Source organism: Pseudonaja textilis, chromosome 5, assembly GCF_049901715.1.
Source record: "Pseudonaja textilis isolate UNSWEBS1 chromosome 5, rPseTex1.2, whole genome shotgun sequence".
NCBI lineage: Eukaryota > Metazoa > Chordata > Lepidosauria > Squamata > Elapidae > Pseudonaja > Pseudonaja textilis.
In genome coordinates this window covers 50921-71589 of record NC_141994.1, presented here as the reverse complement: position 1 = coordinate 71589, position 20669 = coordinate 50921, and the positions used below count along the sequence as shown (strand labels likewise).

Below are 20669 nucleotides of genomic sequence, written 5' to 3'. Positions count from 1 at the left end.
ACAGACCATGTGTTTGCAATCAACCAGCACAAATATAACAAGGTAATTTAAATGTAGTTTTGGTGATTTTAAAGACGTGATTTAGAAAACAGATCAGAAATGGTAAGATATCATAAAGTAGCTGAGTCAAAGGATTTGTTGTGAGCAAACTCTTTTATTGAAATGGAGCTGGAAATTTAAGAAGGGAAACTAAAAAGTAGTAAGAAAGCAAAGAAAAACCCCCGTGAGTCCTTCCAAATAATGTAAAGTGAATCTTTTGGTGCCAAGGATATAATTCTGTTTTGATGTCTTTTTTGTTTTTTTAATTATGCATACAGGTTAAAGAATGGTTGTGTTTAACCTGCCAGATGCAAAGAGCTTTAGGGGGGGACTTAGCTCCTGCTCGCAGCTCTGGACCTTCGGGACCCAAGCAAGAAACTCCAGCCAAAGCAGCTTCCCAACCGCCGCCAGCAACAAAGAAGAAAGAAACGGCTCTAAAACACGAAGCGACCAGGTCCTTAGAGCAGAAACAGCCCCCAGTGCAAGCAAAGCAGCCTGCTCTGCCCAGGCCTTCTCCTGCAGAACCAGAGGCTCTTCCTGCTGAACCCAAGCTGTCAGGATCCACCCTGAAGCCCGGCCAGGCCAAGCTGTCAGGAAGCGAGGATAAACAGAAGCAACCTGCTCTTCAGAAAGGCCCAAGCAAGGCCACAACGAAACCTTCACAACTGGACCCCAAACCAAAGGGCACCCGGCCTTTACTCACTGAACCCAAAGTGGAACCTCTTCCAAGGTCAGAAGACGACCAGCTGCCCCAGGACCAACAGTCGCCCGTGGATCAAATGGCCGCCCCAGACTGCAGAACTTTAGCTCAAGGGTCTTCTCAAAAGCCTGAAACAAAACTCAGTTCTCCGCTTGGGACCGATTTAAATGCGGACGTCCAAAAGGAAGCTGGAGCAGCAGGAGTCAGAGAGCCTTCCATGAAAATCCAGCCCCAGGTGAATCCCAAACCAGATGCCAAGCCAACTCCAAAAGGACCACAAGCCTCCGTGGGCGTGAAGCCCAGCCAAGCCCGACCTCAGGTCCAGGCCCAACTGCCTCCGAAAGCACCGGAGCAAGCCAAGCGTTTCGGCCTTCTTCCCGCAGGAGGCGGCAGCGATGCTCCCAAGTCGCTTCCCGCAGCCCCTCCGGAAACGGTGACTGGGAAGCTCTTTGGATTCGGGGCTTCGATTTTCAGCCAGGCTTCCAATTTGATCACCCCGGCAGGCCAGCCAGGAGCTCAGGCACCCGGACCTGCCCCTTCGACCCCCTCCAAGCAGGCCCCTCCCCCTGCCCTGAAAAAAGACCCCCCTCCCCCATCTCCGAAGGCGGCGCCTGCAAAGAAGGAAGCAAAGCCTCCTGTGGCAGAAAAGGAAGCCGGCCAGGCGGAGGCCCAGAGGAAGCCGTTGCCTGCCCAGGTCTCCTCCCAGGCGCCTGGTGGGGCTGGCATAGAAAAGAGGCCGGGGCCACCAGAAGCACCCCAAGGGCCCCCGCCGGCCTCCCTGTGTCCTCTCTGCAAAACTGGCCTGAATGTGGGGTCTGCAGACCCTCCAAATTACAACAGGTGCACAGAGTGCAGGACTGTGGTGTGCAGCCTCTGTGGATTTAATCCAACGCCCCACATCACGGAGGTAGGTAGGCGCAGCTTTCTTCTCCTGCAGTGTGGTGGTGGTCCGTTGATCGTTTCCCCCCCCGCAGTCCTTGCATATCAGTTGTTTGACCCCTTCCTAGTCTGAGAAAGGCGTCGAGACTCAGGTGGCTTGGTTAAAAGCTTCATCCCCTTTACTACTCTTGTATTTAAACAATGGAGAAAGTTTTAAGAAATCCATTGCCTTGGAATAAATTGCTGGTGCTTTATATATAATCACAGTTTATAGTCTATGATATATCTTCCTAGATTAAGCACCTTCATTTCATGGGTGTTGGTTTTAACTGCGCATTAAATGTGTACTTTCTTTGCATATTTACCACACTGGTTAGTTCTTGAGGTATTTCTTTTTGTCATGGTTTTCATGGGGATAGTCTGCCTCTGAACAAAAAACACCTCTGACTTTGAGCAGTGAGAGCACTTCTCACTTGGGGGGGTGGGGAATTCAGTCAAAGTCAGTGTACAAATTTTGCAAAAGAAAGGTGAGATTGGCTGACTTCTAGGTTGAGTTCTGCTCTAATTCCTTGCGTGCGTCTCCACAGAGGTGCCAATGAAGTATAATCCTCAATAACCATTCATTTGTTTTATTTCAGCTTTGAGTTCTCTTCCACATTTAAAGCTGACAATATATAATTTAATCTTTGAAAACAAAAGGAGACATTGTAATATAGACAATAGAAGTTAAAATCTTTTTCAAATCTCTGGTGTCCTGCAGGGCACACCTTTGCCATTTTCTTGACAGCATTATAAAAATTCAGGCAGTCCTCACACTGCTTATTCCAAAGTCACCCAGGACAATGCAGGGCTGAATAGGGGGAGGGGGGGGGGGGCTGGTGGTGTTACAATCCACCCTCAGAGTTGTACAGCTCAGCATCCCCACCATCCCCACATGGTTGCAATTCAGGTGCTCTTGGCAACCAATTTGCAATTACAACACAGTCACCTGACTCCCGTTTGGGAGCTTCCCACAAGCCAAGTCAATAGGGGAGCTGCCAGGAAGTTGCGAGTCGTTCCTGCACATCGCTCTCCTCCCCACCCCCAGGCACCGTTTCTCCTGGGATGTGTGAAGACACCCCACCCCCGGCACCTACCTACCTGCCTGCCAGTGTTCCACATTTGTCCACATTTCCTACTATCTGCCCATGGCACCTGCCATAGCCTTCACCTGGTTGCTTGGGTACAGTTTCAGGGTCTCTTTGCATGTCACAGCCACAAGAGATCCTCACTAAATGGCGAGTGTGGTCCTCACTTAATGAAGCCAACAGGGACTGCCAGGATTCCCTTTGCTAACTGATGTGGGGAGGAAGATGAGCAGTTAGGAAGTATGAAGAGTAAGTAATAAATGGAGGTCACATGTCACCACCATTTGCAACTACATCATCACTTGGTGCTGGAAATTCTCATCCCAAAGGCCACCAGTGATTTGCAGTGGTCTTTTCCTGGATATTTTTTTTTCATTTCTCATTCTCTCTTCCAAATAAACAGGACAGTCCTCCTCCTCCTCCTCCTCCTCCTCCTCCTCCTCCTCCTCGCTGCCATTTGATGTCTTTTTATATGGCCGGTTGTATCATTACGTCTGGCTCAAGCTACGAAATCAAGAAGCCGTCTTTCAGGCTCTCATTAATCTCATTAATCAACAGGAATATTTTCAAGGAGAACAGTCTCTGCAGGGAAAGGACTAATATTCCTCAACATAAAGCTGATTTAGATTATAGCTGAAAACAAAGAAAACTGGTTTTATTTTTGCTTAAGAATAAGTGAAGAATAAATAGCCGATGATTACATAAATGAAGGTATTAGTATTCTTTAAATAGGCTTCTGTAGACTTGCAGCCCAAATAATATGGTTTATTTTTAGAGCAGGCTGCTATATTAAATGTAAAGCAAACTAAAGACCACCAGGAATGAAAGAAAGATTGCAGCTATTTTCTCCAGCCTCTCTTGGCAAGGAAACCATAGACAGGATCTATGTTAACAGAATGCACACCTTGATGAATTGCCATATTGGACTGAAAAAGTTGAAATCCTTGCTAGGGATTTTAAATACAAATTTGAAAATTTGATTCAGTGTAATTTAGACAAAGCTGCGAGGATTTTTTTTCTCCATAAAGTGGTATGAAACAGTTTGAAGAATCGGGCAGGATCTGTGTGGATTTAGAATATGGTCATATTTAAAGTGTGTCAAATTGATTCTTTTATGTTTTACTGAATGCGATATAACACTGTGTAACAATGGCCCTTTTTGGCTGTGACTGAAGTGGAAGGAAGCCTTCCTCAAACGATATCCTGACAGAGCAATAGGATTGATCCTGGCCTCCCTCCGGGCTGGGCTTGTGGCTTTCCTGCGCTCTCGGCGCCAGGAAGGAAGGAAGGAAGGAAGGAAGGGGGGTATGGAACTTTCACGCTCAGATCTTCTGAATGACACATCTGGATGCAGCTGCTGGCCTCTCCCTCTCGGGGTCTCAATCAGAAGGCCAGAAATTCACAATTTGTATTTGTGCCGCAAGGCGGGCTTGGAGAGTGGATGCATTTAATGCCTTTCCAGCCAAATCTCGGCTCCTCCGTAAACCCTGGGAAATAACGGCCTCCGCGAGAGGGTCACATGCGCAGGATCCAACGCAAGGCCTCAGCCGCCCTCTCCCCCAAGGGCCACCAGGGCTTCGGATGGACAGGGCAGGCAGCCTCTGCAGCTCCCTCTGGCGTTCCTCTGGCTTCATCCCTGGCTGAGTTCCCTGGCCAAGGAAGGGCCTCTAGGGAGCCTAGGGAGGATGCAGCCTGTCAGGGTCAGGCCCAGCGATGAGACAGAGAGATCCGGTTGAGTCCAATCCTTTGACTCCTTTATTACACCTGACGGACAGAATCTTGGCCCACTGGAGCCGAGCCTTCTCACCTACTAGGCAGATCCTGAGAGTTTCTAGGGTGTGGCTACCCTGCACCTCTTCCTCTGTCTCTCGTGCAGCTCAGGACTACTAGGGAAGCTCTTCACCCGGGCCTCTTTCTGGGAAAGCTCTGCATTGCTCAAACTCCCTCTGCCCACCCCCACAGAGAGAGAGAAAGAGAGAGAGGCTGCTCCTGCAGGTGCAGATTCCATCACACAATCTGAAGAAACATGCTTGTTTGTTAAAGGCCGCCCATTCCTTTCAGATGAGCTTCGGCAGTTGTATAGACTCTGCTTTGCTGATTTATCAAGCGGCAACTACAGCTTGCAAGGATGTCCTTATGGCCAGCTGCTTCATTTAATCTCTCCATTCCCTGACCCCCAGAGCCAACCTCTTCTTGGCAGAAATCCAGTTCTTATGACAGTTCTGCAAGCACTCCTACCCCGGTTTCCTTGGGTCTTTTAAATGTCTGGTACTGCTGGTTGGGTTTTTTTTTCCATGCATGCTCTTATGTAAGTTTGAAGTATTCTGGTTTTGCTGCTATTTTTTAAAGAATACATTACATTTTACACATAAATCCTGTTAGCCATTATTGCTTCAGTACATTAAATTGCAGTGGCAGAAATTCTTCTGTCCGAAGCTCACAAAGAATTTTTTTTGTTTGTTTTTTAATTCCCTCTCAGCGTTTTTGCTTTTACAGTGTAATATTTACTTGGTGTCTCCTGTGGGCCCTGCCTTAAAGAGGCCTTCCAAGGAGGAAAATAATAGGCAGGATAACATTCTCAATTTTTATCTGCAGAAAGAAATCAACAATTTTTCAAAGACTAGAAATCTTGAAATCTGAAAAGCATATACAGTGAGTGCTTAGCATTATAAAACTCCAAAATCAACAATAATCGATCCTGGGGAATGGCGAGTTGAGTAGTGGAGCCAATTAGATTTCAATTTCTACTGGAAACATGAATCGATTTATTTCAACATGTTTGATCACTAATGAAATCAAAATCCCTACTTAAGAAAATGTCCTGCCAACATGTTTTTCAAAGAAATAAAGATGTTGCATTCTGGTCTTCTAGCCACTCAAACAGTTTAGAAACAAGTATCATATTTATTTCAGTTATTAACCAGTATAGTGTATAAATAATCAGTTGTGTAAAACACAGAACCAACATAGGTAAGGTGCAATATAAGGTGTAAAGGTTTTATAAAGTTAGACTAAAGCTATCTTTAAACTATAAAAACTGAAGGTAATCTAAAAGAATTAAGAATCTTAAAATCAGCCATGCCTTTTAGGAATAGTTACTAGGTAAACATTTTAGCTATTTAGACGAACTGCAGAAGGAAATGAATTGGTCAATTCCCTGGAGACCGACTAACTTGAGTTTATAAAAACCCGATGAATCCTACTGCATACGGGTGGTTCTCCTTTCATGGCCACTCATTCAACAACATGCAGACTTGTAGCGTGTGCCCCTGAGCAATGCATGCCTACGACTCAGCCAAGGAAAGCCAGTAGCAGGTCCTGCCAAGAATTTTTCTGGAAAAAATATGGAACAGACCCAAGCCCAGGAGGTAGTGGGAGAGCACAATGCTTTGTCCCGTCTGGGACCTCAGAGAGAGCTGTGGCCTAAGGGGCTCCTGCTACTGCCTGTTCTTTTCTTTCAACCCTCGGCTGCATGTTGTAATACATGCAATCATTTTTAATGCTCGGCTATTCTTTTTTCCCCTAGCCTCAATCTTCTCACTTTTTCTTAGTCAACCGTTCTTTAAAACAACAAAAGATAAGAGTGGGAGATAAACTTCCTGATTAAAAACAATCTGGAATCTGCAAAGCTGGCCAGATATAGAAACTCTTCTTCTCTTTTCTTTTTTTGATAGGAAAAAATTATGTGCTGCTATTTTTCACTAAGTCTTTAACATCTCCCTTAGATAGGAGCAATATACCATACAGTGTTCATTTTATGTATACTATACAGGTGATCCTCTACTTACAAGCACAACAGGGAACACAGTTTCCATTGCTAAGCCAGGTGGCTGTTAAACAAGTAAGGATGCCCTATTTTACAACCATTTTTGTCACGTTTATAGTTTCCATCTTTAGACTCTGGAAGTTTCTTCCCTCTCAGCATCTGAGTTTCCTCTGCTAGGATTCAAGAGCTTGACTCCCAACCACGCTGCTGCTGCCACCTCTGTTCCATCAGGGTGACTTAGGGAGGCTCCGGATTGAGCAAAGTTTGGCCCCAGGTAATCCTCAAACCTTTTCAATTTATGTTTGGTGCACCTAATTTAATTCTTAGGATTTCATTTGTTTCAGCATATTTGCATTGCTCCACCCTAACCCGCCTTACCTTGTGGCCGTGGCACCAGGAGCAACCAGGCGTAATGGGTGGCTGGCCGACTGCACAGGCTCTTAAATAGGGCTTATTTTGGAAGTAGGGCTTATATTAGGCACACATGTAAAACATGATAGGGGTTATTTGGGGCATAGGTCTTATTTTCGCAGAAACATATGTGTGCGCGTGCACCCCCCCCCAAAAAAATAAGACCTATCTCAGAATAAGCCTGGGTATGTTTACACATATGCACATACGTGTGTGTGTATATATCTCCCTGTAAAAAGGTTTCCATTATTTTCACAAATGTCCCTTTTGTCTTAAAAATGGTTTTAAGGAGCCTCTGTGGCGCAGTGGTTAGAGTGCAGTACTGCAAACTACTTTTGCAGCCAGCTACCTACAATTTGGCAGTTCAAATCCCACCAGGCTCAAGGTTGACTCAACCTTCCATCCTTCCGAGGTGGGTAAAATGAGGACCCAAATTGTTGGGGGCAAGAGGCTGACTCTGTAAACCGCTTAGAGAGGGCTGGAAAGCACTATAGAGCTGTATATAAGTCTAAGTGCTATTGTTATTTATTCTCAAAAGCTGTTTTCTGCCTTTTTTAACCTTATAAGCCATGCATTTTTCATATTTGGCTACATTACATTCTTTTCAGCTCATTATGTTTATTTTAATTTAAAAAATATATATTTTAGATTTCTTCATATGGGTTAAATATTAAAGAAGAACCATTTTGTCCTACTGTTAGAATAGTTTACCTGTATTTTATGTTTTATTTGGATTGGTCAATATGCATACGTTGTTTCAGAATTATTTTATGATCATTGCTGTTCTAGGCTAATCCTGGTATTTGGTAATTTTTATTATTATTATTGTTGTTGTTGTTGTTATTGTTGTTGTTGGTCTCACAGCTGGCCACATGTTTAGGCAGGATTTGGTATTTTTTGCCCAACTCCTTATTCTTTCCCGAGGGTTTGGATGGGCAGATGTGTTTGCTTGGGTGGCATGGAAGGTTGGGTGCTGGCTGGGTGCTGGCCGACGCAAGCTGGATGCTGTTCCGGGTTAAGCCGCCTTTGGCAATTGACTGATGGTGAATTTGTCTGTGCTGATGGTGCTCCAGTGGTGCCCCAGATGTTTTGGGATCGCCCCCGAAGTGCCCATGATTGATGGGGCTCCTGGGAGACCAGGCCAAAGCCACCACACCTAGAAGGGTCATAGGCAAGAGAGCAGGTTGGAGAAGAGCCAGGAAAAGCTCCCTCGGGGAAAGGAAAGGAAGGAACTGAGTCAGTTAAGGGAACAACAGGACAGAAGCTGGGCCTGAGCCCCCCCCCCCTCAACAAGCTCTGGGGGGATAAAAAGAGGTCCTGAAGCCGGGTTTGGTTTTTTGTTGTTGTTGTTGTTTTTTGAGACTTGGCAGCTTCTGTCCCCCTGGCTAGTGCCTGGCAGCCCTAGGAGTGGATGCTGGGTAAATGTGGATGAGTGTGTGTGTGCGTGAGTGTGTGTATAAGAGCAAAACTATTCTGTATCAGTAAAAGTTTGCTGTGGTTTTAAACCCACTGATTTGACTTGGGATGGAGTGTGGCAGTTTTCCAGGCCTGTGAGTGTGTCAGTGAGTGAGTGAGTGAGTGACCGAAACTGAACCTGAGAGCATCCTTGGGTAGCACTGCCTTCCCCGCTCTCCCCACCCTCTTTTTGTTTTGCCACAGTTGTCCTATTTCTGTTGGCAGGTCTTTGTATTTTGTAATTTTCTCCTGTTCTTTTTCTTCTCTTCTGCTGTCTCCAGGTAGCTGCAGTGGCCATTATCCCCAGACCGTTTGTTGTCTTTCTTATCAACAATTGTTAAGATTTGGGTGTTGTGTAGCAGATGCTTGCCTGCTGGATCTGGTGGTTAAGGCAGCAGGCTAGAATTGGGCGGCTGCCATAGGCATCACAGCTAGCTGGGTGATTTTCAGCCAGTCATTTTCTCTGAACCCAACTCACCTCACAAGGTTGCTGTTTGGGGGAAAATAGCAAAAAGAAGGAGTATTAGGTATGTTCACTGCCTTGAGTTATCTGTAAAAAAAATAATACAGGTGAAATAAAAAAGTTAGATGAATAAAAATAAAGTCCCAGAGCACTTTAGCTTCTTGGTTTTCAATTCCTTTGCCTGGTTCTTGCTTGCAGCCCCCCCACCCTCCCTGGGGAATCTCTCTCCCAGCGGTTCCAGTGCCCTCGCAGCCCACTGGCTAGTAGTCCCTCCGTTCCCAGGGGTGAGAAGAGGAAGAATGGCTTGAGGGTCCTTTTGAATTTGTTCGTGTATAAACTGAACTAGTAGGTGTCTGTCAGTACTGATTCTTCATGGTCATCTAGCAAGTTTTTGAAGTGTTTTTGAAGTGACTGTGTTCATCTCAGATCATGCTGTCCTGGAAACTCCTATGCTCAGAGTTTCTTTGAAAAACCATGAGACAGCTCCCCAAACCATGAACAAATTTGGGTACCTACAGTCCCCTTGCGTCCTGGTTTGCTTTGTATTCTTATTATAATTGGGGCTGTGGTTTCTCATAAAACAGGAAAGGAAAGGGGAGTTTTATTTCTCTTTTCTTGCCTGCCTTACGATAAGGGCTGATAAGGGGAGTCCTCCCATGAGTCCTTGGAGAGTCAGTTTGATGTGGTGGTGAAGGCATCAGCAGAAACCAGGAGATCGTAAGTTCTAGTCCTGCCTTGAGCACAAAGCCCGCTGGGTGACTTTGGGCCAGGCACTTTCTCTCAGCCCCAGGAAGGAGGCAATGGCAAACCACTTTTGAAGGAAACCATGCTAGGAAAAATGCAGGGACATGTCTAGGTAATCTCTGAGAATCAGAAATGATTGAGCAGAAGGGAAACAAAACCTGTGAGTCCTGGATATTCCTCCCCATCCTCAGTTCTGCCTTCCTTCCTGCCTGTCTATAAAAAAGGAGGGTTCATCCAGCCATTGAAGCAGCCAAGATACTTCTTTGGTTCATGCGCTTTATAGAAACCTTGCTCCCTCCTTGCTTTTCTGGCCAACATCTAAAAGCATATTAATAGTGGACATATCCAACATCTGGAGACGTAATTGCTGCTTTTTATTTTTATAAGAGAGAAAATACAAATACGTATAACTCATCCTGGGTTAGAAATTTCTTTGGCCTACAAACACAGTTCAGACATTCAGGATCTTAGCACAGGCACAAACAAGAGTCACTTTTATAAGTAAGGAGTTGCCATGGAAATGGGTGTTTCTCTACTTACAGTAGAGTTAAAAGAGGAGATGGCATTCTTATAGTGCAGTTTGGCAATATTGTATATTGTGTTGTGGAGGGCAGGGTAATAGTACAGTGGGATCGAACATGATTGCCTGGAGGGGCTTATTTTGCTGTGCTTTGATATAATTAGTGAGCTTTTGCCCTCAGACATACATCTATGAGATGAAGTATGAAGCGCCTGAGCGTCGGAAATTAGCTCTTTCTCACATATTATGGTAATAATAAAGAACTCAGCAGGAAGCTGAGCTCCAACTGGCCGTGTCATTTCCAAGTTTCCCAACTTTTTTCTCTAATTTGCTCAGAAAGTACAATTAGGGTATTATGTGTTATTTACTAATAGGTTGTACTTATTTATATATGTTATATATTGTTTTAGGAAAGTATGTGTCTCGAGATGAATGACTCTCCTTCCTACTTTGTGTACCTCATAACACATTGCTGGCTTCCTCCATCAGTTCCATCCATAAATCTTGTAACATTTTAAAATTGAGATTGATATCTTCCAAAACACAGAATGAGAAGCAGTAAAACCATTGCCTGATGGTGCTGATATTATCCATTAACTCCTTCCAGATCTCAGAGAAGGTGAGGGCTGCGCAAGGGGCTGGGCATTTTCCTGCCCTTGGATAATGTCTGTTCGAAGACCAGAAATGTGGCCGTTTGAATTAATCCATTTGGAGCAGGAGCAGCCGATGGATTTGGTGCCAGCCTGAGAGGTCTAAGAATTTTGGATTTCAGTTGGATCCATTCTGCCATCCAGTTGGCTGTGCATTTTGGTCCACACAAACCTAATGTAAAAGCATTGATGCCATTTGGGTGAGCTGGAGCTTTCAGCCCTCCGACGGAAGTTGTGCGAATGTTTACTGGTATAAATCGTTGCTAGTGCTAGCAAGAAAAACTGGCTTCCTAAGTTATAGTCATTCAACCCTGGTGGGTCTTAGACCATTTAATCCAATGATGCTTTTGGTCTCAAAGAAGGTCATTACCCTCCACCCACCCCCCAAAAAACCCCAAATCAGTTTTTCACACACGTTTTTTGTGCCACAGTAGCAGTCCCAAAGTGGATCCTCAGCTCACCAACCAGCGACCCCAAATTGTTCCACGACTTCCAGGACATGCCCCAATTTCCACCCCCCACCCCAGTTTAAGAACCTCTGAATCTGCCTTTTACGTTTGCTAGTCAATCCCGTCCCTACGAGTGCTCAGGCGGCCCATGTTTGTCGTGTTCTCTGCAGTTAGAACAGGATCTGAACTTTTGACTCTATTTCTAAAATGTCAAAAGTGCTTTTACTCTGGGAAGCTTTTAGAAAGAAAATGAGGTATCTTACAACCGGTTAGTTTGTGACTTACTGGCATGGGGCCAATAGAACAGGCTTTTTGCCTTTTGCTTATATATAAGAAAGAAAAAGAAGGAAGGAAGGAGTTATTTAACGGTAAGCGGTCAAATAATATAAAAACACAAATTCATAGAGTAACACCTTGGTACTTAGCTGCTTTGAAGCTCATCAAATTTGGTATTCAGTGCATTTTGACCAACCCTTTGATGTAAAAAATGTGTCCTGGTACTCATTTGTTTGGTACTTAAAGCACAAGCTAGAACTTGTCGGTGTTGGCTGCCTTGTAATTCACTACATTATTCCTTATGGGAAAATTTTGTTGGTTTCTCATCATTTTGGTACTTGTCATGCCTCCTGGAACCAATATCTAACAGGATTATTTAGCCTAACCAGGGGTAAAACCCTCTGTTTTGTTAAAGAAATCCAAGAAATGCTACCTTGTAAAAGCTTTACCACAGGGGAGCATTCTAGCAAATAAAAGCAGAACCATGTGCTGAAATCAGATCCAGAATTTATTAGGCAAACGTAGTTTGCCTAATAAAACATAGTTTTATTTATAGGTTTTGTTTTAGTTAGAATTCATTTCCCATCCCTGTCCCCGAAAACTCTGGTTACAGAAGTCTTGCCAGGTGAACGCACTTCCTGGACGAAAAGCAAAACTCGGGATGCATGGCAAAGGAAAAATAAATAAAAGAAAATCAGAAAAACCAAAAACAGGGAGGGGTGGGGTTTTTTTGTTTTTTGTTTTCCTTGTCGCTTTTGGAGAGAAATTCCAGATGACCTTTTTCAACAGAGGAAAAAAGAAAAGGAGAGAAAAGAAAGCAATCAAGGCATGGAGGGGACAATGCAAGGGGGGAGGTATTTAATTTTAGCCACAGCCACCTCAAAAGGAAAACCCAAAGAAAAGGAGGGAAGGAGTTAAAAGAGGAAGAGAGTTAAAGATTCACAGCCAGAAATTAAAGGGTGGGGGGGGGAAAAAAAGAGAAAAAGAACTCTCCATTTTCCTGGAGCAAAAAAAGAAAAACACCTTTTTTAACATAAAATTAACAAGTAACAATAGAAAGTGCAGGTCCCTTCAGGGCAAGATGCCCCTCGGTGGCAGCTGGTGGACTTCGGGGGTCTTACATGCTGCCATAAACGCTCTCGTCGCTGTAGGCGATATAAAGGAAGAAATCCTCCTCGTGACGTTCCTGGTAGAGCTGCCCCATGGTGGCACTGGTGGGGGGGGGGGATGACATTGACGAAGAAGAAAAGGGCGTCCTCGGCCCGCAGGTAGATTCTTTTCCGGATGCGGAAGTAAAACTGGCCCACTGTGAGGTTGGAGGGCACCAGGTACTTCTTATCCAGGTCCCCTATTTGGGCCTTGGGGACTTTTTCCACGATGACCGGGACCCTGTCAGGGTAGTTCTTCCAGATCTTCTCCCCCTCGGAGCGGCACTTCTCGAAGGGGTGCTCCTCCTTGTAGACGAACTTCATGACGGCAACAGGCAGAGGAAGCGATGCGGTGGACAGAGAGAGGCCCCGGAAAACGTAGCCTTCTAAAGTCGATATTCTAGTAGTTCCTCTGCACTGTAATGTAGCATGTTCTTGCACCTGGCTGATAGTGGGATTGGGCCTGTTTAGTACATAGATAGGAGCCCATAAGGCAATGGCCAGACTTTAGGTCAGGCAAGGAAGCCAAAATCTGTTGGCCCGTCACCTGGATGGATGAAAAAGCATTTCTTGCAGGTGGTGCGGTTTGGATGAATTTGTCTACAGTCAGATGTGCAACTGGCCAGAGCTGAGGGTTGATGGAATGGGACCTCCAAGGATTGGAGACTGAACTGAGAAGTCAAAAAAATATTCTGGAAAAAAAGCCACAGCAAACCACTTTCTGTATTTTCCCTGCAGTGACCAGGGATTAAGCTTGATCTGATCTCTTATCGCCCCGTTATTCCAGGAAACACCTCCCGGATGCTACTTGTGTGGATCGATTCCCAGAGACCACGTCTTCATGTGATTGGCTTGTGCCCTTCCTCCTGCCAGCCTGGCTTCTGTGACTTTGGAAACGACCCCAAAGGGTCCCCATAGCCTTTCAGTAGGATTCCGCGCATGTGGGAGTTCTAGCAATGCTCACAGTTATTGCCATACAAACGTTAAGCATTTTGTGGAGGAATTAGCTATCAAGCCTGGGCTTGACTAAAGATCCCTGTGGGAGTCGGTTGTTTTTGTTGTACCAAAATGAATAAATATATAAATAAATAAATACATGCTGAACCGAACTGAACTTGGACTTGTAGATTAACTAGAGTAATTTACTAGTTCTTGGTATCTTTTTGACTTTATAGCTCTAAGTTTATTGACTTTATAGCTCTATACTAGCCATAATTATCTCTTACTTATGACAAGTTAAATTAGGGTCTTGCCATTTGTAGCACTGAGTGGATTTCAGAGCAAGTGGCAGTCAATCAGTTGTATGTTAAAAAAATCTCGTGTAAAAATGGGTATGAATATTTTGAGACATTGAATTGGTTTCTTTGAAAGTATGATAGTCCCCATGGGAAGATAAGATTTCATGCCAGCTGAAGCAGGGGGCTGCTTCCCCAATTTATGGAGTGATCTGTGTGGACTATAGCACGATACCCTCCTATGTCCCCGTAAGCCAAGGGATAGCCTGTTTATGCACAATTATCGTCTTTGCAGGAAAAGAGTTGATAAGATGGAAAAAGGAAAACAGTGTAAGCTTATTTTGTAATTTAAAAAAAAAAACAGTTCCGTATTGCTGCACCCTAGATCCACTTAGTATTCAAAGAAAATTGCTTCATTAAATCAGATCTACAGCATTAAACTAGAAGGGTCTCTGGAGACGTTCTATTTTTAGCACTTTTGGTCTCTGTTGCATTTAAATATCTCACCTATATGTTCACCTGAAAATAATCTGGGTGTTTTTGTAGGTGATGATCCACTTAGACTTCAGTTCCACACAAACAAAAGACAAAGAAGAAGAAGAAAAAGAAGAAGAAGCAGCCTTCCCTAAACACTCAGACAGCCGGCATCCAACGTCTTAATAGTAGCTACAAGGCCTATTGCGTGGACCGCAGAACAGAACAGTGCCAAATCACTGTCTGCTTGTGGCAGATTGCATGGGAAAGACAAAGACAAAATAATAATAGCTAAACATAAATTACTCTTAATCAAATATGAACCCTGGAGGTTATACAGAAGCATGGTTGCTCCATGCACTAAATGGAGTCCTTTGGAGTTTCCTTGTGCAAATTCTGAAAACAAGCTGGTTGCCCCAGAGTGTTAAATGACCCTCCCCTACCCCAGCCCTGGTGGGACTTCTTGGACAGGCTACTATGTGCAGCCTCCATGCCTGGGGTCCCTGTGATGCTCGGTTGGCCCTGGGACAACTAATCCGTGCCTTGGAGATCCTGTCCCAGCGCCTGATCCCTGGGTGTGTGTGTGGGGGGGGTGTTTCTGGGTGAGGAGGGACAAGATTCGCCTCGACTCAAGTGAGACTGAGCAGCGGTGGGTTTTCGGCCTCCTCCTCAGTGCATCCGCCCTGAGATTGGTGTGAGGTTGCATAATCTGAGCATGGGACCCCGGATGTGGAACAAAGCCTGTCTGTTCGCTATGATTCTGCAGGTGCCTTTTACTTTCTGTTCTGTTTTTGTATCGTCTGTATTTTTACCTGTTTGTGTATTCGTTCATTCACTCAGTTTATCTATCCACCCATCTTGCATTCATTCATGACTCTGGGTAGCTTACAGGTGTTGGTTCCTAAGGTGGTAAGCCCCACCCAGCATCATTGGGGGTGGGGGTGGAGGAAGGAATGGGCAGCCGTGTGAATCAAATCAAATAATAAATAGATTAGCAAAGCTATAATAGACTAACCAAAGTTAAAACAATGTAAAGCTAAAATTTATATATATTAATTCAAAATAATATTATATTTACAAAAGTTAACTGTATAAAATGCATAATATAAAATGCAAAAGGAGAATAAGAATTTCTACAAATGAAAACTAAAGCAGCCAAAATATTTTAAGTTATAAGAAATAGAGCAAAAACTGAGAAAAGCTGGGTTGGTAAATTAATAACCGAGTTACAAATGAACAGTAAGTGAAATATAACACAAAATTAAATATCAGCTAACAACCTCAGTTCCTAAGCTTGGATTAGATCTTCCAGAGATTGTTAAGGTAATATAAATAAATATAAGGAACAATAACAGATATGTTCCATTTCTTTCTAAATCCTGTCTGCTTGGTAATATGTACTTGCATTCAAAGATTTTGTTAAATTGGAAATACTTATATATTACATATCAAATATTGCTCTTTAAAAATGTATTATTTTTTTTAAACAAATTTTATTCCATTTTTCACATAAAAACAAAAAGCTCTTTTTAGTGGACAACATATTTCCGGGTCATCACTTTTACATACAAATATGACAATAGTTATACATTCATGTATGCATACTTAATTCTATTATTACCTTTTCCATTTCAAACTTTCGGAAAGGAGAGAAACAAGCAAATTAATCCTAGTCTCTTACATTAATCTCAATCAAAACACCTTTTCGTTTCATTTCAATTATTTCAAATATAATCTTTTAATATTTATTTTAAAAATAAAAATAACAGTATGTTTGCCTAATAAAAAAGTTACCAATGTCTCTCCTTCCTTTTAATAGTCTGTATTAGTTTATTAATTTAAATAGTTCTTTAATCTGTCATATTTTCTTTCTTTCCACACATTCTTTCTATAGATTCTAGATTAATACAAGTTTTAACACAAAAGAAAAAGAAAAAAGTATAGGTTTCCCCCCTTTTACTGCTTTGAATGTGACACCTCAGTGGTTAAAATATCCCTTTATTCCCTCATCTTAATTCCTAATAAGCCATTATTTTTAATTAGTTACAATGATAATCATTACATCTTTTCGTTTGGATTCCGCAACATATTTTCCCCCCTTAATTTTATTTCTAGTTTCAAAAGAAGTAAAAGGGAAAAAATTGACTATTCAATTTCTGGTCGCTGATATTGACCTCATTTTTAAACATCTTTACATCCATTTCAATTATTACAATTTCTTCAATAAACCTTAACTTTTTTTTTGAGAATAAAAATAAAGATATATATTCATCTAATAAGAATTATCAGTATCTATCCCTCCTTTAATAATCTATATTACCCTATTTTCTAAGTATTTTTTTTAATTGCAAATATATTCGTTACTCCTTGTCACCCTGCAGAATCCCTTTTTAATTCATCAATCATTATCTCTGAACAAACTATTTCTTTTCATCATTTTACTATTTCCGTAGTTCTTTATTTCATGCACCTGTTTCTTACTGCCTTTCCTCCCACTCTTTTCCCCCATATCTTTTCTCATTCCAGTTTATATCCCTCTCTTTCTTGATATCTTCCTTTTCCTTTTTCTGCTGGGTCTTTCTGCCTTTCCCGACTTCACAGGTATTCCCCTTTTTGACTACCTTCTTAAATCTCAACTTTTTAACCTTCCTTCTTTCCCTATTTCTTTGTAGTGTTCTTTGTGTTAATTGTCTATTTAAGATGGCTTCTCCTTGAATCGACTCCTCCTCCTCTGAAGCTCTTTCTTCTTGTTCTTCAATCACCATTTCCATTTCTTCTAACACAGATCAAAGTGATTCACCTCTTTCCTGTAGTAGTTTTCTCATATTTTTAAGTTCCATTTTTAATTCGTGAAGAGATATCATCATTACACACTCTTATATTTTATAATTGTTGAAGTCCACAAAAAAACACTTTTACTTTCCTTCTTTCTTCTTCCAGTTTTCTAAAGTTCTCAGTTGTTCCAGCCCAGGGTCTATACCAAAAACGTCGATCAATCCCACAATCAGTCTTTCCTTGCTTCTTTCTTTATTCTGGTTCAGCTTTCACTTTCTAAGATTCTTACTTTGCTTCAATATTTCTTTAACATTATATCAACACAAATACATACAGAAACAGGATGCTTTCCCTTTTGTTTGAGTTCAAGTTTTTGTCAGAAGATGGGACTCTCCGTTATACAAAGTCCTCACCTTTTTCCCCTGTTTTTTTATTTAGGGTTTTTCGAACCTCAATATTCCAGCACAATCCAGTCTCCAATTTGTAATTTTTATTATTATTATTTTTTGACAATCTTAAGTCCAGCTTTATTTTATACCTGTTTATTGCCGAAATATTTTGGTCCAATTTAATTAAGTCTTTAGTTCTGGCTTCTTCCTTTCCCGGTTCGAAGCCCCGCTTAGCTGTCAAAATTATTTTTTTATTTTTTTTCCTGTCCCTTTGTATTTCTGCCGCTCACTTTTCTTTTCTTAAAAGTTCAATGTTACCTTAATCCCGGGCTACTTTTTGTTTAGTTGTTTCATCCAATTGTCCCAGTTCAGATGTTATCCACATCTTTCTTCCCTCCTGCACAAATCTTAGTCCAGCTGAGTCCTCCTCTTCGGGGTGGCCATTTTAGACCACCGCTTCAGTCGTCTTTGGGGGGGAAAAGACCAAGCCCAGGAGGGGAGATGCGGCTCCCCTCAACCTGGCTTGCGGCTTCCCCTTACTCCACCGCCCCTCCAAGGCAGCTTCAGCTCCTAATCGCAATGATCGGGGCTCTCCGACGAAACAGCATGGACCATAGCCACGGACAGTCGCGATCTACAGTCCATCAGTGAGGAGGGCTCAACACGGAAGGCTGCTTTGTAAAAATTTAGACATCTTTAAACTTACCCTTTTGCAAGATGTCTTGCCTTCTTACAAATAAAGCCCTCAGCATCTGTTTTGTTGTAGTTCATAAAGCTTGACCTTTTTCTGAATTTTGATCATTAAAACTTCCCTTCCCCAACTATCTCAGAAAGATCTGCTGCCTCTCCCTTGCTGGGAAACAGGGACAATCTTATCGCTGAAAGCCTACACACAGATGACTGGTGTTTATAGTACAGAAGGGAAGGAAGGAAGCTTCCCTCTTCTGAAGGAGCCAACATGCCACTTCTCAATTCTTCAAGCCTTCCCAGGCTTAAAGATTGTCCTGCCAGTGCATGCAGATTAAAGTCCACTGCTCTTCCATAGCTATTGCAAAAAAGCAGAAGGGTAAAAGAAAGTTATGGGGCTATGCTGGGAATCCTCTATTGCTACCCACTTGGGGTAGAATACAGCAACCTACCGCCAGTTACAGAGAAATCCAGCATTGTTAGCCAATCTCCTAGTGTATTGGGTATCTTGCTTTAAAAAGAATGTAGGAGAGTGGGGTAGGGAGAAATTGTCTGCAGTAGAAATGAAATTTATTAAAGATTAACACACACACACACACACACTTTTTGGTACCTTTGAATCAGCTTTGATTATGGCCAACTGCCTGAATTAATCTTTTCCCTGTTTTTGGCAAGCGGCTTGCCCTTGTCTCCTTCCTAGGGTTGAGAGTGAGTGTCTGGCCCACAGTCACCCAGCTGGCTTTATGCCTAAGGCAGAATGAGAATTCAGTTTAGCCTCATGCCTTTACCACTAGACCAATCATTTATACGCTATCCAAAGACATTAAGCAATTCACACAACATTTTAACATTTAAGTGGGAAAAAAACTCAGAAGAAAGCAATGGTGGGTCACTTTCATAGCAGCATGTCCAAGTTGCTTATGCACAGGGGTGGGAGGGATGCTGCTGATATAATGCATCAACACAATGTAAAAGTCCTTACCTACTATGTTACTTTGGGGAAGTAACACAGCTGAGGAGTGGCTACCCGCTCTTCTGTGCTAATCAGCTGGGACAATAAAAGCCAGTAGTGTGCAGGGCTGGGGGGGCACATGATCGTTGCAGTGAACCGGTTTGGGGACAGCTGACCTTTGGAGCAACCGGTCCAAACTGGCAGAATCCCACCCCTGCTTATGCAGTTCATCAGTAGTTGAGTTCAACTGGATTCTCTTTTAATCCAATAACAATTGAGTGTCATCAAGCAAGCTTTGGTTGAAGATACCAGACAATATAAGGAGGTGCTGCTTTCTAGTCATAGTTGCTCTTGTAAACTAGTAGCCACAAGCACAGGTGGGTCAGAGGAACTGACCAGGATTGCACTATGTGCTACCTGCCAAGCACTACAGATACCTTTTTTCAAACCCTGCAGGAATTTTTGTACCCTTTTTTAAATCTTTTGTATGTTTTTCTCATTTCTCAGGTTTGATATGCTTATAAAACGACATTAGATCCTTATGGTTCTGAACTTGGTTAGTTGGGAAAGAAATTCCAGGTTGTTTCCCATAAGTGATTCACTCTTGTTACCCATTTTGGGTTATTCTTTGAATTAATATAATTTAAGTAATTATATAGGCATTACTCTATTGTTTATGAAATGTAATTGATCATACATAATAGATATGTATAACTGAATTGGTGAAATTATGTATTAAATAGCATGTGCTTCTTACTGCTAAAAATAGTAGGGCAGATAGGCTTACTAAAGGCCATCTTGAATTCAGCCATATTTTTTTGTGTAGTCCAATCACAAAAACTTTCACATAGGCAAATTCATGAAATTTGGGAGTTGTGATGACCCAGGGTGGGATACAAAATAAACACAGTCACAAAAATCAGGTGAATCCCCTTTTATTCCTTCACTTTGCTTCCAAGCTCCAAATATCCTTGATTGGAGACAAAAGAAACTCCCACACAAGCAGTTACAAGAAGGAGGAAATGCCGTTTAAATTATAAAACACAAACCAGGCAAGATAAGAGCTTGAAGATGTCTACAGATATCAGAACACACACTAGGAAGGACACCAAACTCAGAGAGGAACAATAAACTTGAGATATTTCCACGCTTTGTTTCCAGCACTGGCCCGTACCGCATGTCCGTCCTCTTATCCAGTTGTCACAGCTGCAGCCCATGAAGAGGATCAAGGCCCTCTCCTCCCCCATAGGCCACATCTCTCCCTTATCCTCTCCTCCCTGTGTGCCCTCGGATGGAGAGGGGATGGGCCTGGGTCCTCCTTTGACTGCCCAACCGGCCTCTGCCCTTCCCCAGCCTCCTCCACAACTTCTGGAGCCATACTTCCACTCCCTGTTGGCTGTTTCTCCTCTCCCTCGGAGTCAGCCTCCATCAGGGGCATGACAGGAGTGTTGGGGAAGCTGTTTGTCTCTTTGGCCACCTTGGAGAATTTCTTTCTATTATTTGGAAGTCAAACAACTCTTTTATGAATAA

At 42.8% G+C, this 20669-nt stretch overlaps 1 protein-coding gene and 1 pseudogene across 1 annotated transcript in view; one reads left to right on the top strand and one right to left on the bottom strand.

Moving 5' to 3' along the window:
* The window catches only part of PCLO (piccolo presynaptic cytomatrix protein), an 81383-nt gene that overhangs the window by 9954 nt on the left and 50760 nt on the right, over positions 1-20669 (top strand). Inside the window, 1 exon segment of the mRNA XM_087933901.1 lies at positions 318-1646. Coding sequence (XP_087790027.1) covers positions 318-1646 — 1329 coding nt within the window.
* LOC113444367 (gamma-aminobutyric acid receptor-associated protein pseudogene) lies at positions 12316-12986 on the bottom strand (annotated as a pseudogene).